This window comes from Harpia harpyja, chromosome 22 (genome assembly GCF_026419915.1).
Source record: "Harpia harpyja isolate bHarHar1 chromosome 22, bHarHar1 primary haplotype, whole genome shotgun sequence".
Taxonomy (NCBI): domain Eukaryota; kingdom Metazoa; phylum Chordata; class Aves; order Accipitriformes; family Accipitridae; genus Harpia; species Harpia harpyja.
Genome location: NC_068961.1, coordinates 18760461 through 18785797, shown reverse-complemented (window position 1 = coordinate 18785797; position 25337 = coordinate 18760461). Strand labels below are relative to the sequence as shown.

The window sequence follows — 25337 nt, the reverse complement described above, 5'->3', positions numbered from 1 at the left end:
TTAAACCTTTGTGTTAATATAAATCAAGTATGACTAGATGATTTAGGCAACTCTGGTAGACTAACTGTATTTTCCAGAGAATTTAAGCAAAACAGCTGGACCGAGTATGAGCATCCTTCTGAAACTTTAGGTTCATCTATTCAAACTAGAGGAGAATCTATCACAGCTTCACTGACAGCACAGGATTCTGAAATGAGCTGTTAGACAAACTGCATAGAATCAGTGTTTTTTAAGTAAGATGATTTAGACTGACTGGTTAGCTTGCTGCTCCTTGTCTCTCATAAGGAAGTGAACAAGATTTACTGGTCCTGGGGAGCACCAGGAGCAACACTCACATTTTGCAGAAAGGCAGAGCAAGCTCACTCATTGAACACCTGAATGAGAGAGAATCAATGACAGAAATCAGGATGTGCTTTGACATACTCTAATCTTACACGTAGTTAGCTCTGGCTCTCCCCATTCACAAGGGATGGATTTCATTTCAGAAGCAAACAGTTAAAATTGCTTGGTCTTGCTCTGTAATCTTTTTAAATGACGGGCAAGTGAGACTTGTATTTTTATGGAAAACAGAAACATGTGGGTAAAAGGTTTGGATTAGTGGAGGTCATCTTGTCCCTTGTCGCTGATGTATCTATTCCCGCTTGGTTGATATTGTTCCAGCAGCTGTGCCACCTCAGGCTGCAATTTCAGCACTTCCAACAAACTAAACGGTATTGGGCAGGCCTGCACTCAGAGGGAAGATTGCTTGTGGAAAATTCAGGCATCACAGGAGGTATAGTCTTCTCTCAAAATCAATTCCTCATGGAAGAGAAAAAGGGCTGTCTGTGGACAATGAAAAATTGCCAGGATTTGCATGTACTAGACACTGGAACACATTACAGTGAAATAATTCCTACAAACAACTCATCAGTTCATAAAAGATGCATTTAGCTAGAGACTGAGGAGTCAGCTGAGACTGACAGAACATATCACACCCACATGGACTGTGGCCTAGAGGTGACGAAAGCAGAAGCTCTTCTTGCTCAGGCAACGTATTTCTGAAAATGAGCTGGGCTTTGCACTGCTGCTGGACCGGGTGAGGAGCAGGAACGAGAGGGGCCCTGACGGTTCTCAGATGGTCTGACATTGCAGAAGCAGGTCCTTGGCACCACCAAAGCCAGGAGCATGAAAATTTCACTCTCTCTGAAGGCTGCCCTCCAGTTTTGGCAGCTCCCACAGCATCAAACCTGAGCACCCAAAAAAAAGATTCGTAATGTATTTCATGCATTAAAAAAATTAGGTCTTGCCCCTGCGCCCTCCTGCCCTTGTGACAGCGTGTCTCGAACAAGGCAAGTGATGCTTCATTAGCATCGAGAAGAGAAATACCAACGTGCTCGAGCCGACGGCTTCTTTTCTGGGAGCAAGGGGAAGCTCAGCCCCTCGTCGCCCGTGGGCGTGCAGGGAGCCCCTGGTGCTCTGTATCCACGGGCATCGCAGTCCTCGCCGCACGGCACAGGGACAGAGCTCTTGTCCGGCGCACTGAGGTGCCATCAATTATTACGGGGCATAAGCTCTGCAGGCAATGCAGCTGAGGTTTCTGCAACCTTCCCCGTCAGCTGTGCTACAGGCATTTTCAGTCCTACTATGTTTCCAAGCAATGCCCTGTGAATTACTCGTGGGACACACCGAGTTGGCTGAAGTCCTTTTCTCTTATACGGACCAATTGATCACGTATGCTCTTTAAAAAATGAAGAAAAAATCCCAGAATCATTTTAAAGGATTGCAAAGTAAGTGGCTGTCAGTGTCAGAGGAATGCCCGGGCATGGAAATGACAATTTCTTTGATTAAGTGACCAAGGCAATGCGGCTTTCCAAATGTCACAACACTTGGGTTGTAATTACTAGTAAGCTTTGCAATAGCACAAGGCTTGCTAGAAGCTGCTCAAGCCCTGGCAGCATTTGTAATAAGAGCATCCTCTCTTCAGCAAAAATTGGATTTCACCTTTTTTCCCAGTTTTGTCTTTTTGTTACTTACTTAAAAAATAAAAATGGAGCCATCAAAGACCATTTGCTAAAAAACCCTCCCAGTATCCTTATACTAAAGTCGGGTCTTTAGGAGTATAAAAGTCCCCTTTCTTAAATTAAAGAGCTGAGCAAGAAGGATCATCAATGAAAAATACAGCTAACCAAAGGGAACAACTAGGGATAAGTAGGGAAGGGAGTCAACAGCACTGGGGCTTTTTTTCCCTTTTGCGCTAAGCCTGGTTTTACATTGCAATCCTATCGCTCCATTCTATCTTCCATTCCTTTGTCTGTTTTATCCACTTTTTTTTCCCTGACACATGACCTGCAGGTATGACCATATAATTAAATGCAATTGAGTTGCTCTGATCTAACAAATTACCACCTGTCACGTGTGCCACCTAAGCCAACATTCTCCATTTCCTCATCCTACCCCAACGGTGAGACAAAACACATTAGCTCAAACGTCAGGGTTAAGCTGATTTGGGTAACCCCAAGATGTCCGAGGACATGCTTTATGCCAAACCTGGTAGTAGGATAATTTCAGTGGTGCAGCCAGTGAGGGGCATCTCAGATGGGTTACACACATAGTCACATCTGTAACCTCAAGAGCTCTCTGGACACGAATTTGTTGCTTGTCTGGAGCGTGCTACACAATGAGGCAGTGACATCTGGTTGGTGTTTTCACATGCGACTACTGCAGAAATAATTAGCAATGACAACACATATACAGCATATTCCTCTTTATTCTGCCAGCTAGTTAACCGATGCAGAAGACACCAGCCTGACCTGAAATAAAAGGTGGATCCTTCCCGCTAACAGAAAGAAATGGTCAATTTTAACACATAAGCTCAAAATGCCTCTGTGAAGATGTTGGGCACATACACCCCACATCTGAAAATGATGGAAACCATATAAAGATAAAATCACTACCACACTGGAGCGGAAATGACAGCTTTGTCATAGTAGTCCATCTCCGAGCCCACTTTCCATAGGTGAAGACGAAAACCCTTTTACACAAGTCAGATAACAGTGCAAGATTTCTCCTTGACCGCAGTGGCTGATGGTCTGTACAGACTGACAGCCTTTCTTATTTTCATTTTAGCAAAACAGTGTGGGTAAACATTGACTTAGAATTGCCTCATCTTCAATTTGATCATGGTTGATTGGAATGTCTCTGCCTATAAAGATAACAGAATTAGTAGTCCATTAGTTAAGCAATCATGACTTCTATTCAAGCTCCTGTACTATGATTACTTTGCTGTATCTGACAATCTTCCCACAGCAGAGCAGGCAATATGATGAATATCTCGCACAAGTTTGTTCCTTCAACTTCTTCCTGCTAGGACAGCAATGTGTGTGTTTGAAGGCTGCCTTCCAGTCTTGAACTCTCTCTTTTTTCAACTCAGCAGTATACATGCAAGAATTCAAACTGCAGTTAACCAGATGCTACCAGTTGCTTTGCAATGTTTTCCAGTTAACGATTTTCTGTCAAACCAAGAGGACATTTCAAGTAGGTACCAACAGGGCTTGTCTCAGTTGCAGTGCTAGTCAATCTTTTCATTAATTACTTGGTAAGTGAGCTAGAGAGTGCGCTTCTAAAACCAGCAGTGGGCACTGAGCTGATTAAGTCTGCAAGCAGTTGGAAGGTGGACTGGTTTTAGCTGGGACAGAGTTAATTTTCTTCGTAGTAGCTCATATGGTGCTAAGTTTTGGATTTGTGACCACACAAGGGTAATAACACACCTTGTTTTAGTTATTGCTGAGCAGTGCTTGCACAGCGTCTAGGCCTTTTTTGTTTCTCTTGCTGCCCCACTAGTGAGTAGGCTGGGGGTGCACAAGAATTTGGGAGGGGACACAGCCGGGACAGCTGACCCCATCTGACCAAAGGGATATCCCATATCATATGACGTCATGCTCAGCAATAAAAGCTGGGGGAAGAAGGAGGAAGGGAGGACATTCGGAGTGATGGTGTTTGTCTTCCCAAGTCACCGTTAGGCGTGATGGAGCCCTGCTGTCCTGGAGATGGCTGAAGTCCTGCCTGCCCATGGGAAGTGGGGAATGAATTCCTTGTTTTGCTTTGCTTGCACATGCAGCTTTTGCTTTACCTATTAAACTGTCTTTATCTTAATCCATGAGTTTTCTTACTTTTACCATTCTGATTTTCTCCCCCTTCCCACTGTGGCAGGGAGTGAGTGAGCGGCTTGGTGAGGCTAAGCTGCCTGCCAGGGTTAACCCACAACAGAAGGATAACCAGGGTAAGAATTCAGAACAATTTTCCTAAAATGGAGAAATGGTCCCAAATCACCATGTAAATCTGTAAAGACAAGCATGGCATGCTGCTGTTAGGAAGGAGAAATCAAATGCACAGATGCAAAATGAGGAGCGAGTGGCCAGCCAGCAGCTCTGCGAAGAGGGACGTGGGAGTTACACTGGATCACAAACTTGGCATAAGTCAAGATGCTGCTGCAAAAAAGGCAAACTTCATCTGGAAACATATTAACAAACATCTTGTATGTAAGCCATGGGAAGTGCTTATTCCATCCTAATTGGCACTAACAAGGTCTCAGCAAAACTCCACTCCGGGGCACTGCTCTTTAGGACCCCCGCAAGCTGAAGACTGCCCAGAGATGGGCTGAAAGTGTAATCAGAGGCCTAGAAAGCATTACCTGTGAAGAAAGGTTAGGAGCTGGCCTCAGTGAGGTTGAAAGAAGAGAGTTCTTGAGGACTGAACACATTGTTAGTTCTCTGATACATGGAAGACTGTCAGGAGAAAGCTGATCAGCTCTTCATCTGGAGCAGGACATGAAGAAGCAAGATTCATTTGTAACCATAAAAGAGTCAGGAGGGATAACAGGGAATTTTCTGGCCTTAGGAATATGAAAGGACAGGAATAGATTGCCCAGGGAAGTTACGGAATTATCTTAATTGAATGATTTTAAGAAAAGTTAGACATCTGTGGTGGGTAGTCAGCACGCATCTGACTTTATCATGGCTGGTGAATGGAAACCCATCCCAGGCCTGTGGGACCACCATCCTTCCTACCTCCTCCGTGCCACCTTCCCTGCTGGCCAGCTCTATCGCTCGGCCAGGTTGTATCTAAGCCTGCCAACCAGGAGTATCTGGCTTAGATGTGAAACCTGCCCAGGAAAACGTAAAGAGTTGGAAAATCAGTTCTCTCTTTCATGTCCTGATCAAAGCCTAGCTTATGCGTTTCCCTTGCCACAGCAGGCACCACCGTGTTGATAGGATTTGCCCGCCTGACCTCCCCCCTTTTCTGTTTCAAAACTTAAGATATGAAGAATAACATGATGTTGTACAGGAGGGAATAGAGATCTCGGAAGTCATCAAAAAAGCCAGCTAGTTCCATTGTAAAATATACCAGATTTGAACTGATCATGAATTTGGACTAGGAACTACAGTACAGGAAATCTACTTTACTGCAAAACAAGTTGCCAATGGACTCACATTAAATTACTTCTTCTCTCCCTGGGGCATCTGGTGATGAAGCCCAATGCCAGCCTGCTGCTAGTGTGCCGAATACAGTGAGCTGTGAGCGAAGGTTAATATTTTAGCTTCTATAGTCTTAACTTACAGAAACATATCAATGAATATGAAACAAACAAAAAAATACATGCAAAAAAGCAAAGCAACAGGTTGAGTTCTGCCTTTATAATGAATCGGTTTTTAAAAGGTTGACTGTTTGACACACTATATTAATTGATTACAGGCAGCCTGCAGACATAGCGTCTGAAAAGCAACTTTTGCATGGTGTACTTTCTGAATTCCTGAGACTGATCTTTTCTCCAGAGGGCATAAGAACGTTTTTTTTTTTTTTCAGTCCTTCAGAGACCAGCACTGACTCGGTCTGAAGGGAATTACTAGATGCTTGAGATGTTCAGTCAAAAAAATAACAACCCAGACTGACTTTAAAGTGGCTTTACCATTTGTCAAAAGAAAAGCTGAGGTCTTGTGAATCTTTCTGCTGCTACTGCAAAATGAAAAATAAACAAAAATGTACAAAATAAGATAAATACCCCTTTGCTGTAACTTGGTTATGCCCTCGAGTTACATGATAAAAACAGAAACATGCTGCAGATATCTGCTGTCTGTTATAACGTGCTGTTCCTACAGTACTGATGTTTGTCAGAAACTGCAATTTCATTTAGTTTATGTAATTCTTCTAACAGAACTTATGGAAGTATTTTTGCATTGATGCTAGATATTTTAACCCACCTATTATGCGTAACTACAGAGAAGAGCAAGGAAAATTACCAGTACCTGTGTGACCAAAAAAAGAAACATGGGCACTGAAAAGTTGATTTTCACAGGAAAGTTCAAACTTTGTCTCCACAAAACAACTGCATCGGCACCTGAGACAGTTGTATCTGAGTGAATAATCTCTGTTGCCTCTTGGTGGTTTAAGACTTACTGGCTTGTGAATTCGCAGTTGGAACACCACTGAGGAAAGCAAATGAGTCGTGGACACGTGGGAGGCCAAGATGCCACCAACTCTGACACATTGCAAGTTGTGTCATTGTTTTCAAGGCATCCAGCTTCTTACTGTGTTTTTCTGCTGGAATGGTTTCATCCTCCATGTCCTCCTTCCTGGGAGTGGTGGGGCAGTGGCAGCCCCATGCCGGCTCCGCGTGTTACTGCTCCAAGGCAGAAAGTGGAGGACAGGGACAGGCACAGCATTTGCACTCTGTTATTTTTTTTACCTGTGCACGGGAGTTGGGAGCTTGATGTAATGAAGGAATGAGGGATCAAACCACGTTCTTCCAGCACAGGGCAGGGAGAGGGCAGAAGCTGTGATGGGATGCTCAGCTCCAGAGTTGTGTGGTCTGGGGTGGGGATTGGCCCCTATGATCCCTCAACAGCCGGGATGTGTCAATGTCTCCCATCGATACCGCAAGAGTGCTTACATTTCACCCGATTAATCCAAGGAGATGCTTGCCATCCCCTCCCACAGCCTGGCCCCATCCAGCCATCTGGTCCTGCGTGATTCCTTCTGCAGGCAGGGGAACGCCATGGGAACGCCAGTGCCGGGATGCTCACACGCAGACATGCACACGCACTCGCGCACACACACGCCTCCAGCCTTCTGCTTCCAGCGCTCCCTTGCATGCTCTTTCTTTTGTCAGTTCTACTTTCTTCCCTAAGAAGCACTAGGGATTTAGTAAAAGCCTCTGGGTCCTCTGTGTTATAAAATCAGGTCTCTACAGGTGCCAGAAGAACGCTGTGCCTTGGCATCCAAACAGCTTTGTCTCCAGTTAGAAGATAAACTGAATTTCCTCTTGAAGCTAAAGCACTCTCCTTCTTCTCCTCCCCTGGATCCGCTTCCCCTTACGGCCGCAGAATGCAGCATAGAACCACTCGAAACGACGTTAGAGAAATCCACTGTGGACACTTGAGAAATCCTGACAGCACTATGAGGCAGATAAGCAGAGGCGGGGGGAGAGGAGAGAGAAGAGGAATAGCTTTCGGAGACTGCTTGGCAGTAAAGTCAACGCTTGAAATATCTGTGGGGAGTTTGAAAGCATTTCCTAACATCAAAAATGCGAAGAAGAAAAAGAAATTTTGATCAATGGCTTATTGCCCTTGATCTAAGCAAAAGAATCCTAGCCAGTCAGAAATAACAGAAATCTGTTTAATTGTAAAGCTGAAGTTTTCTATGTTTTGACAGCTGGGGCTCATGCTTTTGGCAGGGTTATTTGCCAGCCTTGAAATATTCATCAGCGACTTGCCAGGTTTTTGTCCTTTCAAATTGAAATCTAACGATGAAGGAGAAGGTGCCGGAGAGATTTTAAGCATGAGTTCTCTGCCCTAAACCAGAACTTTGTGGCCTGAATTCACATGACCAGAAAAAGAGGTTTCCACTCCCTGGCCAAGTTTCTGGTGAATCACTTGCTGGTCACAGAGCCAAGATTCGCTTTCTGGAGCATGGGAAGCAGTGGTTCATTTGTGATGAAGACAGTCCCCTTGCCTTTGTTGAGAGGAAATGGATTAACAGTATGTATTCTGTGCACAAGTCCTGAGAGAACTGCACTAAACCATTCCAGATTAAAGCGTCCTTACTGAGGAACAAACTGGAACACACGTTAAACTGAAAAGTCAAATCTGACTCTGAAAATGATCGGTGAAACTATGGTATTGGTGGCTCCAGGACCGACTCGGATGTCTTACGGAGTACCCAAGCAAATTAGTATCACAGAACTTATTCTTTAGTTTTCTGATGCAAACCTTCACATTACTATTCCAATGTTGCTTCCTCTTAATGCTTTCTATATGTTGATACACTTACTCTAATAATTCAAACCAGGCTCTTCTGCTCTTGTGCAATTTGTTCGTTCTTATGTCTTGCGCTGCTTCCATTTAGTCACTTAGTTGTTATCGTTCCATTTCATACCTGTACAACTTATGGGGCTTTCTTAGGTGAACTGGTTACAAAGTGAAAAATATTGAATCATTGCATATCTGCTAGGAAGACTGAATTCCTCTTCCAAAAAGTCAGGGTCAGTAATATTGACTTTGTATCTGAAAAAACTACTTTCATCAACTCTGTCCTTAGCTTCTTTTACTTGTCCCAGGGTGACCACTATTTTTGTCGTGTCCTTTTATATCTACAAAGTCCTTGCAAGTGCTCAACACTTCACTTTTGAGACTGATCTTCCATTTTCTGGATAAGGAATTAAATTTCTTCAGTGGACATGAAGCGATAACAAACCCTTTTCACTCAGGGACGAGTTAGTATGAGAAGAAGTTGCAATGCAGAGACTTAACACTTAGTAAGTGAAAACTGAAGGTGCACGACCGTGTAGGATCAGGTCCTTCAGGCAGTTTCAGTTCTGCCAACGGAGAGCTTAAACAGACAGCTGTAATGTGAACTGAGGTCAAAGAGCATCTCAGAGTTTACGAAGCCAGATTTTCAAAGGGCTTTTGATCTAGCCTCCAACCCTACGGAAAGCCAGGGTGGGCGACTAAGCGTGCAGGCGGCGGGTCTGCACTGAGGGATGTTGCCTGGTGGGACCGGGCACTGGGCTGCAAAGCAGGGGACGGCAGAGGAGGGCACTGGTGGAAAGGGGGAGCGGTGGAGAGAGAAGTCTCTCTGCTCATGTCTATACTGGCATATAAAACAAGGCCAGGATTTAGCGTCAAACCCTGGTCTGCATCCATTAACCACTGTGGGTTTGGCTTATATCAACTAGCGCTCTCCCAGGACAACGCACGGGCATGGGTTAGGCCACACCGCATACCACGACTGTTCTCAGTGAGCAGTCTGGATGCAGTCACCCTATTTTGGGCGGAGAAGAAAGCTTAGAAGTGTGGATGCAAGTCATGCAGGGACACTTGCAGGGCCAGAAAACAGGCCTTGGCTTGTTCTGTTTTGTAATGTAGTCCTTACACCAGGATCATGCCAAACATACTGTATCATTTGAGGAATGCAGCTATTTTGAGCAGAAGGACCAATATTTGAGAAAGTGAGTGACAATGGTGAGAACAGACAGATGTTTACCAATTCAGTCTTCACATACAAAACTGTTGGTGCATGTTCAAAGTAATTTTCTGGAGATGTGTCTGTTGTTGTCTTAACATCAGTAAACAGCGGCCCAGTGTATTTTCCCATTTGTTGTGACTTGCTTATCCAGATCCTCTATATATTCCAGGGACATAGTTACTAAATTTAAAGCTGCAAACAGATTTGTTCTCTCAGCACACTTGTAAGAAATGTTTGATTTTACATTGCCAATTTTCAAATATTTCTATATACTCTGGCTAGGTAAAACAGTAAGGAATTGGTATAACTCAGTGATGAATTAATGGCTTGCTCGCTAGTGCAAGCTCTTATTTTCCTCTTTAGCAGATATTGGGCCAGACATTTTGGAAGAGTTTAATCAAAATCCTCATCAAAAGCCAAATGAGTGGATTTTAAAGAAAGTTTAATTACAGTGGTCAAACCACCCATCATGATTTGCTTGATTTGATTAACGTAATGAGGAGCACATTTAATGAGAAATGCATTAATTCATTCAAACAAGTGGTTTTATCAGAGGTATTAAGCACCAGCCCAGATTATGTTCAGCAGAAACTATTATAGCAAAAATTGACCGAGGTCAAAGCAGTAGTCATGCCATAATTACAAGCTCTCAGCTGTAATCTACCAGTTGAACTTGGGCAGTGCTCATCGTGACTGAAAAACCAGGGTTCTCATTTAAAAAAGCCCCCAAAACATAGGGTTTTGCTTCCATTCCACAGCTGGGATCGCCATCCCTTTCTTTCAGATGTTCAGAAGCTTCGGGAACTGGCATTGAATTCTCTGAGTTTCAGATGGTTACACATGCAGATATTATTAGCAAATGATGAAGTGACAGCTCAAAGAGCCCCTGATACCACCCCCTACCCTTAAAGGAAATGAGTGTTCCCCGTTTACTCTCTATTTTACCTCCCTCCTGTCCCTGTGATGTCTTTGGGACACTCCTGTTCCTAACTTGGAATAGAGTGACTTTGGGGGAGAATTATTATTTTCCTTCTGGGGAAGGAAACCTCCGTCTTGGAAAAGAAGAAAAATTGGCCTCAGGCGGGAAATATTTGAGAAAAAGGAGAGTCTCCTTTACACCTTCCTCTTTTCAGCTGCCTTCTTCAGATAGATTTCAGCCCCTGTATTCCAACTTTCCTCTTTCAGGACCCCTCCCCATGGCCTTTACACAGCATCCTTCACCTCCATCCTCCCCACTGGCACCCCTTCTCCAGTGCCCCCTGCTATATCTCCCGGCAGCTGCTAATGCTCTTCTCTCCCCCGTGCTGCCCTGCCCATCGTTACCTCTTTGACTTCTGCCACGCTCCCTTGTCTTTATTCAGTCCCCAGCTTGTTATTGCTGTAATGTCTGTGCTACCTCTGCGTGAGCCGCCTTTCCTGCTGCTTTGTACTGCCTGCGTATAGCACTGAAACAGCTTTGATTTTCAAGTGCTCTACTTCTAAGCCTGCTTGGCTGCCTGAGCACTTTCCAAGCACTGTTGCACAGTGGACTTAAAGGACTGTCTATTGCTCAGTCTTTCATCAACTACCACCAGCAGCTCGCAAAGGAGAGCACCTTTGAAACTGTTCCCTAAACGCACAGGAGGCTGGTCAAGGAGTTGAGAAGCAGAGCACAAGGCCAGTTGCAGACAGGATCCTCTGGGGGTAGGTGCATACCGACAAGTGAAGACTGGTGTGGAGGCCATATTCTACCTCCTGATTAAGTCAGCAGGAGTATGACAGTAAGACACTATTATTAGAGTGCCTAAATGAACGTAGGTGCCAAGGTTCACCTGCAGGTTTGGAAGTCTGGATCAAGACCTTCAAGAAATAAGCTGAAGTAGAGAACTAGAGATGTCAAAAAATAGACCTAAGGATTTATTTGCTGTATTAATAGAAGACGAGCAAGAAAACCATTCCTGCTGAGCTGAAAACCGTAATCCTTAGGATTATTTCTGCCACTTGCCTTTGAACCACAAGGAAACGGGTAGAAATTGGAATTGGAGTCCCTTGATTTTAGAGAAATCTTGGGATGTGCCTGTGTCTGACTGCTGCACACCAACAGGAACCTGTGATACTGGCATATAAACATTTGCACAGAGGAAAGCATTAACAGTGACAACCTCACCAGTACGCTCAGCAAGGCTGCTCCCAAGGTAAAGACAATTCTGTCTTGGAACAAGCAACACAAATAGCATATACAGACTCACTACAGCAGCTGCCCCTTGATGTCACATTTGGTACCCTTGAGTGGCATCTAGGTGGGAAATCATAAAACATAAATTGGTAGAAGATTATATCTTAAAATACTTTTCCCCACTATCTCCCAGCCCAGCCTTCAAGCAGCCAACCAACCTTGCTGAACTCATCACCTGAAGAAAATTTCCCAAGGACCAATATATCTGACTACATCAGTGATAAATGCAAGAATTGCAATTTATCTCCGTAGCCATCAAAAGAAACATCTTCTACAACAGAACCGTGAAAACCAACGGATCCTCAGCATGTCCATCCCCAAATGCAAACTACTTCTTCCTACGTACCATGTGCCCTCTGTACCGTAGTGAACTCACACTGACAATCAGTGTGTGACAGAAAAACGTGGTTAATAACAAGAGAATGTTTCCCAAAACAGCCATTCTCCTTCTGATCATTCAGCCCTCATCCTCAAGGGACTCCTACAAAAGAAAGTGGAAAGACTAAGCTGGGATTAAAATTAATATTTTGATGGGACACCAAAAATTGTTGATTCCAACAACAATGCTAATCTTATGGCACATTACAATTTACCTCAGATACAATTTGCTAATCTCAATTTCTCAGGAGATAATTACCTGTGCATTTCTTCTGTCTGGTGTTCAGTAGAGCTGAAGACCTTATTATCGCTCCTCTTACTAACAACCCCTCTGTTCCTTTCATCTCAAAGTACCTGACTGATTAATATAATGAAACTAACTCAGATAAATCGCTTCCGATCTTTGCTTATCTGGCAGTTTGCTAGTTATGTCCCTGCTTCTGTTTTTTGCTCCTCGGACTTGTCTGTTTTTTCCTATCAATCAGGTGTACTGATAACAGATATTGCCTCTCTCCACAGATATTCCTTCTGAGTGTTACGACTGTTCCCTATTTACCAAAAAACCTGCCCAACCAGCCTCCACTTTGGAAATATCAAGCATGGTTCCAGATATGGCTCCAGTTCTGACTCACAGATTCCTTTTTGAATAGTTATACAGCTTTAGTCTGGCATTATCCAAGCTCTCTACTGCTTCAAAGAAATATTTGGGATTATGGAAAAAATAGGAACACAACTTAACTGGCAAAACATCAGTCACTACTTCTAGAAGGAAAGGCAGCATCGTTAACTCAGATCTTTCTAAAATGAAAGTGAAATATGACATGGAGGAGATTCAGGAATATATTGTTCAACACAGGGCAGTAATGCACCACCAAAGCCAGTCAGAGATGAAAATTTTTATTCTCACTTCTCTCTGATACTTCCCAGGCACTGAACTGGCCTTTGGCAATGCTCATTGCAATGATGCAGTATATTATTTGCTTCTCCCCTTCATCCGTGGAGCTCAAAAACCCCGTAACTTTATTTCTCTGCATCCAAATTCAGTAACTTAAAGCTGTAACAGCTTGGGAAAGGTTAACCAGTATCTTAGGAAGGGACTCGATATAATTTTGCCTAAGAAATTTCAGTGTGCAGTCCCACATGAATTAAAATATATGGACCTATAGAATAGCATGATATGTTTTAGGAATTATTAAATAAGCCAGTACACAAAGCTCTGAGGTAACGTGCAGATCTACCACCTTCTGCCAAATACCGTACAATTCCTTGGACTTACAGAAGTGGCAGGTATTGTTCTGCTCACACAGCATGCAGTCCTTGATGCACACTTGGAAGTCATTCTTTGTAAACAAGTACCTAAATTTCACATCCAGGGCAGAAGTTCTACACCCTTCTTTCACCAAAAGGGACTCACAGAAAATTCAAGACAGGATTAAGGAAAGGATTTTAAAACTTGTGTTCCTCATCTTGTGAAACCAGGGATTACCTGTGACCCTGACCACACATGAGACCTGCAACCTCGGCATTACAATATACAAAGTAAATGTTTACCCCGTATGTGCCTGTCACCATGGAAAAGCTTGGGGAACGTACGGAAAGGATTTTTTGCAGGACCAAAGGAAAAGCAGGCCCCCACATGTCTTCCTCCTACTCAGATACAAACCAGGATCTTGCTTCCAGCAGGCAGTTTGTATCAGCGGGTTCTGCTAGGCAGTACGGAGATAACCCTCAGCTTTGATAAATGGCAACTGCTAACACAATGTAAACATTTGGTAAAAGCAAAATATTTGCCAAGAACCTAACAGGCTGAGTGCTCTCCACGGTGGCTTTCCTTAGCAAGGTGAACAAGGGCCGGGCACTCAGCTATCGGTCCCACTGCTGGCTCCTAAGAAGTTGAACCTACAGCACATCGTACCTATGTCCCAACAAGCCGTACTTAATTCCCTCCTCCACATTTGGCTGTGCCACTGCAACGAAAGTTTGTGCAAGAAACAGAGGCGAGATGTTTCTGGAGCAGTAAAACAGCTCCTGCTGCTCACGAGCCAGCGTTTTACTGTGCCTGTGGCACCTGCCCCAGGGCTGGTACCACCGCCAACTTCTCCCACGTAGCGAGGCAGATGGCTTCTGACTCGGCCACCTGGTTTCGGCGGCCAAGACCCCGCCATAACGTCTTTCCGCACCACTGCAAATCGGAAGATGCAGGCCCCGATCGTTGGAAGAAACGCATAAATTCGGCCCATTAGCGGCTCAACTTCGTTACCCACCCGCGAGCGGGTAACGCGAGAGCCGCGTTGGGGATGGTGCGGGGTGGGGGGAAAAGGATGAAGCGTGAAAATAACGCGAGACGAGGATGCCCAAGCCGGCGGGCGAAGAAAACCGGCTTCCAGCGGCCGCAGGCTCCCTCCTCGAGAGCCCCGTGAGAGGGAGAGGCGGCGGGCGCGCGGGCGATGGCGGGCGCAGGGTCCCTCCTCGAGCGCGGGCGATGGCGGGCGCGCGGCGGCCCTTACCTTCTCGTTCTTCCTCTCCTCGGCCTTTCCAGCGGGGCCAGGGGTGACGGGGCCGCCCAGGGACCCGCCGCCCGCCTCACCGTTGAGGTGGGCCGCGCTGACGTTGGGTGGGGTGATGGCGGCGGCGGCGGAGGTGAGGGGGATGAGGGGCCGGCTCCCCGGGGTGGCGGGCGGCTGGTGGCCGTGCTGCGGGGAGATGGCGGGGTGAGGACGGATGGTTGCCGCCGGCAAGCGGGAGGGCGAGCTGGGCGTCCGCAGGGGCGAGACCGTGGCAGTGGGCCGCTCCGGGGCCGGCACCGGGGGGTGAGCTGTGGAGGGAGGACAGAGAACGGGTTAAGCTCCCCACGCGCTGCCAGACCCGGACCTTCGGCGGCCATCCCCCATCAGGGCCCGATGAGGAGCTAAGCTTTTAGTCTTAACCCAGGATTATCTCAGCCTGCGAGTGTTTTCGGCAAAATCGCCCTGTCTGCGGTCACCGAAATGGCTGGTCCTCCCTACTGATGTGACTGGGGGACGGCCTGACCACCCCTGCCCATGCTTGGAAATAAACAGCAAGCCTACCGTGTTTTTAAAATACCTTATATCGTTCCAGCCGAGCTGTTTTGCGAACCTCCAGGACCCCCTCCTAACCGGATAGGTTTCGGAGCAACGCAACAAGGGACCTAAAGGGCTAGCCCAGGTGATCCACACGGACCTCGAAGCCAGCAATTACAAAGGAAGGGCTCTTGTTTCAGCCCTAACAAAATGATCAACGGCACATCACTGTGCTGCACGAGATAAATTAAACAGAAATCCACCAGAGGATTTCTGAGCTCAGCCTCGACTCTGCCAGCAAAGTCCCTAAGGGACCATGCAGTGCCTTTTAGTCCTGCTGCCCCTGCTGAGCAAACCCTGCCTACAAGCACTAGGAACCAGGAATTAGCGCTCATCTCTTTAACGGTGACCATGACACACTGCCGAGGTCAGCTCTCCAGGGATCCAGGAGCCCGTTGCATGGTTCATGTTGCAAAAAGTGTGGCAAAGCTCCAGGTCCACTTCCACAACAATATTGCCTTTGACTTCCAGGTTGGTTGATGGCTTAAGGTGTAATCTACATACAGCTCCACTTCAAGTACGTACAGACCAGAACCCAAATCCACTCTCAGACATTCCCTCGCTTAAATGATTCAATAGTAGGGCTGGCTGGAAAATGCCCATTTCACAAACGATTTCAAGGTTTCATAATCTGGTTTAGTTCTGCCTCAGTGCAAAATCTGAACCTTTGAACATTCTTCTAAGCACAACCTACTCGCCCACCCCACAATAACCTCTATTCTGGTCAGGGCATTCACCTGGGACGTGAAAACACAGAAACTGGTCACTGCACTGCTGTCCTCTGCAGCGAACAGCTCTGGGCAGCTGTCTATTCCCTTTGCAACCTGAGCCAGGACAGCTTCATGGCTGAAGTCCGGCTGAACTTCATCCATTCCTGACAAAAAGCTTTGAGTCCAACAGATCAGCTTTTCTTTGACCAAGAAGCATTTTTCTAGAAAATTTCTGACCCACTCTGATCTGTGGTTTTCTTACAAATTCATCCGAAGGATACATTTTTACGCAGGACCAGCTGGAGTTCACTCGATCTATAACTAAACAACAATGCTAGAACAACTCAGACCACTATTTTCTGTTTCTGTGGTTAACAGCGGCACCCATTACCAGGGATTGAAACAATAAGGAGTGCTGTTAATCATACTCACTACGCCAGCTGAGCACTGCTGCCAGGAGGGAATTTCATCCCCCAGCCTTATGCCCTATTATCTGAAGTGATACTGAACGTGATGGGCCAGTGATCATCAGATTAGCACCTCCAAAGTTTACATGATTCTCCCTCATGGTAACTCCTTGACTCTGTAACATCTCTTTTTATTAATGTTGCTCATAGCAAATCAACCAAATTATCATTAACCAGTCTTGAATTTGATGTTATTTTACCATGTAGCATGAGGAAGGGCCTAAAAATTATTACAGATGTCTTCAAGACTATTCTTACTCTCAGTTGCCATTCTCCCCTCCGTGCATTACCAAAACCAGAGACTGGACAGTGCAATTTCCTTCCAGAGAGCCAGACAGGGCACCACTGGTTATCTCAAAGTGATTCCCTCCTTCTGATTTTCCTGTTTGGAACCTGTGTGATGAGCAACCATTGCTGCCAGAAATCTAATTTTCCAGGATGGTTAAGCTTGCAGGGTCAAGGTTTTGAACTACTGGTTGTAGGGAGCAATGGCTTTCCTAAATTTAGAGGAAAAGCACAATAATGGAATTTCATTGCATGTACCTGGATGCAGAAGACTGATTTGATAATCATATTAGGTATATTACTTCTTTCATATAGGACTCGGTGTTTCCAGATGCACAAGAAACAGAAAACATGCGAAACAGTAAAATAAATGGCCTGAGAAAAATCAACTCTGAGTAGAGCTCTCACATTTTATTCTGTAATTTCATCTGCTTACTGTTACAATGTATGCCTTTGCTCTGGGATCTCTGGATCTGGACTGTGCTGCATCAAACATGCTATTAATTAGCAATGCTCACTGAAGGCTATTTTTGTTCTACACCACTCATATTTCACTTTGGGTGTATTCCTACATTAGTGGCCTTGTGCAAAATTGATTTGTTACTCATGTATATTGCAAGCCAACAGAAACGTGATTTGAATACTGTGCCAGCTTGCCTCTCTTGGAAAGGTTTTCCAAAAGTCAGTGTGCACTGCCCTGTCCTGCAGGACTAAAGAGACCTTTTGAGAGGCTCTGGTCGACAGGATATTGGTGAGGACATCCATTATGGAGAAAAATACTGATAATGATGAAAAAGTTCCTTTATTTATCCTGGCAAAGGTTTATTTGATTAAAACAACAATCTCATTAACCTTCTGGAAGGGCTGGAGAACTCCCCACTTAGGAGGTTTTGGAGCAGCTCTGTGGTCCCTGGATCACCCTACCTGCCAACTCCTTGGCACTTTAAGATGTCAGAGTGACCTGGAGGAGCAATCTTAAATCAGATAAGCTGCTGGAGGTGTAGCACAGCAGCGTCGTGGAAGGAAGGTGTGGGGCATGCCAGATGCGTGGGGCAAAATGATGTGTCACCTCAGTTTCAGGGGAGCCCGTCTGCCTCTTGGCATGGGCACAGGAGGCACCAGGAGCACCCCAATGCTTCCTGAGAGCCTTGCCCGAGAGGGGACGTTTCTGCCTTTGCGCTGTGGCAGCAGAAGGGCTTTTGGAAGGGTGTGATTTGAGGGGAAAGCAGCACTTTCTGAACTAGACAAAAAGAGGGTAAATCGATTACTCCCCAGTGTGACATGGATGGCATGTGAAGTCCTGCCGCTGTTTGTTGCACGGAGCAGCCTGCACTGTTCAAGATTCAGATTCACACGTATTTGATTATGTTTTCTTCCCTTTGGTCTGGACTGTGTAGGAGGTGAGATTAGACGGTCATAATGGTGCCTTCTGGCTTCAAAAGGTATGAATCCATGACTTACACCACAGTGTATTTCTCATTTGTGCCTGCTGTTTTGTGTCTAAGACCTCAGTTTTCAGCAGTCACAGTCCTCACTAATCTGCCTTTGTAAACACAATGGCTCACATGCCTATAAAAAATCAGAAACAAAATGTTTTAAATTTTGCTATAAAGTTCCACCACAGGATTTACTTTTACTTTATTCAACATCAGAGCTGTTTAACATCAGGGAGAGGGGAATAAACTGTACTCTAGAAAATTGTGCTGTACATCAGAAAGGGAACCTAGAAAGAACAGAGGCCCCCTGGCGTGAAAAGCTCTTATTCTCATTTCAAAAAGGTGGCAGCATTTTTCAGATCTTTTGCTTTATCACTAACACCGGGTCCTGTTCTGCCTAATAAATACCTTTCATCCCTGAAGCCCGATGAAATGCTTCTTAATTTTAAGTCGTGTATTACTTGCCCTGCGATAAGGGCAGTATTTTTCCATCAGCAAGCCAACCGGATTCAGAACTGTTAATCTCCTCAGTATGCAGGGTGTTTGCTTTCACTCAGATAAATTGTATAAATATTTGTAAACACTATAATCTATTTCAGCTGTAGCAACAGAACAATCTGATAAACACAACGTGGTTCCCAGGGATCAATAGAAGCCCATAAATATTACAAGCAAATAAAACATACTCTATTCCACATTGACTGAGCTGTGACTAAAACGAGAAAGCAAGCTGCGGGGACAGGCAGATTCAAGAGGCTTGCGCTCGAGGGGTACGACATTAATCCTGCCGACGCAGGGCGAGAGGCACCGGCGGGCGTACGCACATACCCATCTGCATGGCGCTGCGGGTCTGGCTGGCTGGCTGCTGAGCTGAATACCTCAAGCAGTTATTCAGCTGCGGAGAGGCTGCCTGTAGCTGGGGATGCGTCTGAGGCACAGTGATAGGGACAACAGGTCTGACGGCCGTGGTGGCATTGGTGTGACCGGCCCCGATGGGGTGGATGGCTCCTGGGGCTCCTTTCGTTGTCGGAGCTCCCCCGGCTCCGCTGTTCCTGGGCTGCCCGGCTCCCACCGGCACCCTGCGTGGAGACAAGGCACAGTGTAAGCATGCTGCGGAGACCCCGACACCCAGCCACAACGCTGATAAGCACCCCCAGTTACTTAGGGGGTCCAGCATGACACCCTCTCAGGTGTTAAAGTAAAACGAGATATAGATATATATTGATCTTTATAGGACACAGTCGTCAGCATGCTGGAGAACATTTTCAACCCTTTATCCTGTGGGAAGAAGTGCAGGGTAAAAATGGAAACGACAATTTTTCTCATCACTTTTTTTTCTTAAGCTACATTTCTGTCTGAATAGTTGCTAGTAAAATCACAAATCTAAGTTCAGAAAAAAAGGATATCTCCCAAATGTCATTTTGTGTGCCAGAGGCTATTTTACAGGCACTAATGGAGTGATAATTAAAACAGACTCAGAGATCTTTTCTTAGGACCAAACCTGCATACAGCCCCACAGGGAGAAAAAAAGATGGATAACACCAAATTGGTGTGTGGCTGTTGAAGGGGACTGAAAAGCAGCAGACTTGGCAGAGCTTGGCTTGGCTGAACACTTACCCTACCGATGTAACCAGCCCTAGCTTAGACTTGCTAAGGAAATGCAAAAGGGGAGGGAATGCAGCTGACCTTACTGAAAAGGAAATCCAAACAATAATCAACCCTTCTTTTGCTGCTCACTTAAACTGTAGGCATAGTTTGTGTTTCGTCTGAGTGGCTGGGGAGACCTTGGAGGGAAGGAACGAGGCTCGTTCTCCTACGTAATGAGTTCAGCCTAGAGCAGGTCTTGGTCCTCTCACCACTTGGCTAGAGACTCTGTGACCAGCGCAGGACACTGGGGAGGACAGAAGGACACCAATGGACAAACTCAGCTGCTGCTCAGCAGCTCCTTCTCTGAGTTTCTTACTCAGGTTCCTGAGTAATTTCCTTCCCCAGCAGTAGATGCCATGAAACAGAGGGATCATTTTGTGCTGTCTCCTCTCCCAGGCTGCTCCGTGTGCCAAGGTCCTCTCCAGGGAAGGACAGCAGAGGGGATATGACACAGAACAAAGCATGGTGGAGGAAATGGAAATGAGACAGTGCAGGGGGTTAGCAAGGGAGGAGGGGATAACGGAAAGGGTACAAGACCAATCTATGGGGGGTGGGAGTGGGAGAACTTCTGGGGCCCCAAAATTGTTGTGTGGGAACACAGAGAGGAGGAGAAGAGCAGAAAGGAGGAGTGCGCTGAACAATCTGGCCCAATTCAGAGGACAAGAAAGACAGAAGAAGCAACCCTAAGAAAAGAATGGAAAGGGGAAGAGCCAGAAGAGTGAAATTCTGATAGAAAGAGACCAAAAGACAGGCTGGAAGATATGGTGCAAAAGATAGCCATCCCCTCTGCCCAATCTCCCCTCCCTCCAAAATCTCAGGAGGAAAAACAACACTGTGGTGTCATTGACTTGACTCGTCCCATGGTGCAAGGTTTGCCTGGATTACATTTTGCTAAATGAATCTGAGGTTGTTTTTTTTTTTTCTTCAATTTTTTTTTCATCTGCCTCCAGGTAGGGAAAAGCTGGGAATCCCACCAGATGGAAATCTTGACTGTCATCTGCTGTGAAGAGCTGGCAGGGTAGCAGCAAGTTTCAGCTGGAGCTGGCTTGGCCATCTGCACTAGATTGAGTTTGCCAGAAAAGCACACCTAATAATCCACCGAGAGCTGCGTTCAGGCAAACATGCACACCGACAGTACAGAAACTGTCTGTGACTCCCACAGCGCTGGATAGATGTTGCACGTGGCAAATTTTCTCTGCTGCCCTGTGCCTGTCTGTCTGTCTAAAGGGTCTTGTCCTTTTTCCACCATGCTCTGCTCACACATGCGCTTTGGCAGCTTATAAATCTAGTTCAGTGTTACTAAATTCATGGGCAACTTCTTTTTCTTAGGTTTTGTAGGGAGTGGCAGAAAAACATGCATGAATCTAACCCTCTGCTTTGCTGTCAAAGGGGAACAAAGTCAGTTGAAAGCGCAGCAAATAGGAGATTTTGTTGCTATCAGATTTTTCTTGTTGTTCTCACTGAGGGTGATTTACACAGGAACTTAATTAGCTTGCAGAATCATAAATATAATCATAAAGCTGCTTTTGGGTTTTGTGGAAAGCACTTTTGCCCTTTAGCACTTCTCTCTGTCTTGTTCTAGCTGTGACATGCTGCATTTAATAAAGTCTTGCTGATTCAGATCACCAACCCTTCAGCACAAGCTTCTTTACTAATTAAGAGCTGAAAAGGCAAGGAGTGAAGGCAGCCAAGGGGCTCTATAAAACCAGGTAAATACATTTAGGTTGATGAAGAGTGAAGAACCCATTAATTGGGTTAATTAATGTTGGTTTTTTTTACTGAAATGCAATATTAAGACTGTCAGCAGGCTTAAGTTATCATCTTCTAATCTGCTCTTAACTTTTGGTCTTGCTCAGTCCACATATTACAAACTTGACATAAACTGAAGTTGGAACAAATCTGGATCAATTTTCCAAGACCAACACTGTCTGAGTTGTGAAGTGCCTTTCTCTGGAGAGGAGTGAAAGATGGTGGAGACTCTGTGCATGTGGGAGGAGAGACTGAAAGCATACAAGAAGGAGTGAGTTCGGTTTGCAAACCCACGGTTGCTCTAAAGGAGATCCGGGCATACACATGGCAACATTGACCTGCAAGGAGCATGTGAGGCAAAACAGGCTGGGACACAGTGATGAACTTTCTCCTCAGTTTGCAGACTATTTCAGAGTGGGCTCTAGATCAGAAACAACCTTCGATTGGTGTCGTCCAACACCAAACTCTGACAAAAGGCATTCCTCCCCAAACGTGCTATTCTTTCCTTTTCTCATCTTCTGCGACTGAGACAGAGGTAGCTAAAATCAGACAATTTACTGAACTCTCCTACCGCTTCTGAAATTTAACGGTTCAAACATTAGTCCAGATCCAAACACTCCAAGATCTTTGATTCAAGAAAAACAAAATCTACATGAGGAGCTACTGAAAAGCAAGACACAAGCATTCTTTGTTTGTTTATCCCCGTTACATGTCCAGTAGTTTTATAACAATAAAAAGATCATTAGCCAACAGATTCTTTACAATAGTAAAACCTGGGCTCAGCAGACTTTGTAAAGTCAGAGGTTGTAAATGCCATCATCTAACACAACTAGTGAAGTCTTCTGAGAACACGGATAACTCCAATGCTACAACCAGCAAGTTTCATTACCCAAGCTTGCAATGCCACCAGAAAATTTCTGGAAGGGGAATGTGATTTAATAGCAGAGCTATGTTGTTTTCAGCATCCTCCAGACACAGAATCCCTCTCAGCCCCAGCTCGGGCATATCCACCTTGGCCAGTGGTCCTCACCTTGAAACAGGCGTCACGTAGTTGCCTGGGAAGACACCAGACATCCCACTCCTCAGAGACGTCCCCTTGAACCAGCCGTCCTGGCACTTCTCAATGACTCGGTACATCTCACCTTTGCGGAGCTCCAGCTCGTCGTTCTTCTGAGGCTTGTAGGCGTACAGGGCTAGGTAGCTGCGGGGAGAGGTCACACAAGAAGAAAGCACACAGCTGATGTCAGCCACCACCTCTCCTGCTTCGACTCCAGCCCCGCAGAGCAGAAAGCGAGCAGAAACACTGCTCAGAAATGGTGGTTAAAAAGGGACATCATTACAGCACACCAAAGAAGAAACGGCAGAGACAAGATCAACTGGATGCTAAGACAGCAAAGGAATAACTAATCAGATTAAAGGGAGGGGGCAATTTAGAAATTCGTAGGACATACTTCTCACTCAGGACACAACCAAAGCAAAACACTACCACAAAGCAGCACTGAAGTTAAAGGCTGAGCAGCAGTTTCAGAGGACAAGGTCATTACAGAGACAGCCAGAGTAACCAAGACTCGAGTAGGAAGGCTTTGCAAAGCCTAACATCTGGATGAAGTATATATTCGGATGCTTCAGGGTGGGAGCCACCCCTACTGCAGATTTTCAGAAGAAACTTTTCTTATGGGTAGGCTGCTTCAAAAACATTTAAGGCAGCTTTTCTTGCAGCTTTCTCAACGCTATTTATGCTGGCCAGTTTTAGAAACAACACACCAGACTGTTCTGATCTGGTATAGTAATTCTTGTATTATGTGGGTAAAACAAAAAGTGACAGAGGGCCAAATTCTGCAAGGGGATTTTTACTTATGTAAGTGAAGAGGTAAAATTTGGCTTTGGATGTTTTGCATGCAAGTATTCTAATAAATCTTTAACGAGGACTCAATATGTAGAACTTTTTATTTATTTAATTACAGCTTTTATTTATTCCCTTTGTTTAGAGTCTTCCTTTTTATCTCTCTTTTGTTCTTCCGTTACTACTTCAGGGACGTGTCTAATGTTGTGAAATGACTACAACTTAAAGTCCCTAAAGATATTCTCTCTGTTTAGAGAGATCCTTGTTGAAAATTAAGAATGATTGCTTGCGCTTTGGGGAATAACGGAAAGTTGGGATAGGATAGCAAGAGTGCACACACAGGACAACACTTTCTTTGTAAATACCATTTTTTTTTTTGGTACTGTCGCCTTTCTACAAATGCAAAAAGGGATTTCTGGTAATTCTTGATCGAGGTTGTGCCTTCTTGAGATTTTTTTTAATTTGTGCTTTACAGGCAGTGCAGAGAGATTAGGACAAATGGGGAAACACTTAGAGAAAGTGCATTTACACTACAAAGTGCAGTAGAATGCTCTTAGGCTCAGGGGTGGGTGAGAAGAGGCTTGCTGCCCACCTTATAGCAGCGAACCAGAGAAATAATGAAAACTATAACCATTGTGATTGTAGACTTGCAGCCAATAAAAATGATAGATGGCTTTTTACCTCTGCTCTCCAGGAAATATAATTGAGGAATAAATCCTGTTAGTTTTTCTGATTCTACTCCTTTATGGTACCAGTAGATTTCCTTATTTTTATTCTGAAGGCAGTAAATAAACAGCAGTAATGAGCAGAATATGAAATATTTGGTAACAGCTCCTTGGGGCATGCTTAGGCTGATGTGCCTGGCTCTGTTTACCACATGCAAGGGGTACAAAGACCTAATCAGAAACTGTGTTGCGTTAGTCAACAGATGGGAGAAACCATCCTGCACATCCTTCGTTTAGCCTATATAATCAGGTGGTCCTGAGCAGGTCTCTAGCTGTTCACCTGATGGAAAACATAAGGCTACATATGAACTGAAGAACATTAAAATGCATCACCCTGACATGAAATAAGGTTGCATGCTTCAGTGCTAATCCTTCAGCACTGCGCTCTGCTAGGACGTAACGGAAAGTGCTGGACTGCGCTCACTCCAGGGAGCAGAAAGCGTGGCTTTGACTACCCCTTTTTAAGTCGCTGCTTACACAGGACTCATATTCAAAAGCTACGGGTAAAGCGGGGTCAAAGACAGAGCATTTTACATAGCCTCACTTAGCCCTGTCCCCAGGGGGCTACATGTAATAATGTAATTTACAGGTTGAGATGCTGGAAGAAGGTGCAAGGAAATTACCCTAAATGGATCATAGGCTGCTTTCCCTTGCAGCTACCTCCAGCTCTCCCACTAGTTTCTTTCTGTTCCTCTCTGCAAATTCCCCCAACTCAGCCTCCAGTAAGCCTGAATATCCAATATCACAATGAGCCTAAACATCCTCCGGAGAGAGTATCAAAATCCTTGCAGAGACTAAAAGGCGGCGTACAACAGCCCAGCCTGGACTCCACGCCAAAACCGACCGATCTCTGTACGGCTAAACCGATGAAAACTTGTATGTGACAACCACACAGCGTGACCGTGGGACAACAGAGGTGATCGGCGTTTTCTTTGTGGACCGGCGATCCCACCACCTACGTGGGGCAGTGAGGATGCCCATCCCTGGGGCTTTCCTGAATTAGTCTGCGAAGAGGCAGGGACTTCTCCAAACCCAGCGACAGGCTCAGCCTGGGTCCGCTGCCTGGCCGTGGCTGGCATGCCCGCCCCATGGGGACAGGCGTACGCCCCGTGTGCTGGCAGAGAGGGGACTGTGGGAGAGCCGGTGGGATGCCTGCTCTTGTACATGGCTGAAAACAATTTGAGTGCAGGCAGCTTCCCTCTCCAGAAAGTGTTCCTGGGCTTTTCCTCTGGTAGGAAATCAGATCTAGCGGTCCCGTCTGCTGAGGCTGATTTTGCCTTAAG

The 25337-nt window shown here is 45.4% G+C and overlaps 1 protein-coding gene across 1 annotated transcript in view; it reads right to left on the bottom strand.

Annotated features, from left to right (window-relative positions):
- Positions 1-25337, bottom strand: part of SH3RF3 (SH3 domain containing ring finger 3) — a 250662-nt gene that overhangs the window by 22389 nt on the left and 202936 nt on the right. The window contains exons 6-8 of the mRNA XM_052774044.1: positions 22517-22687; positions 18919-19169; positions 14599-14906 (exon numbers count right to left, since the gene is read on the bottom strand). Coding sequence (XP_052630004.1) covers positions 14599-14906; positions 18919-19169; positions 22517-22687 — 730 coding nt within the window. The remainder of the gene's footprint in view (positions 1-14598; positions 14907-18918; positions 19170-22516; positions 22688-25337) is intronic.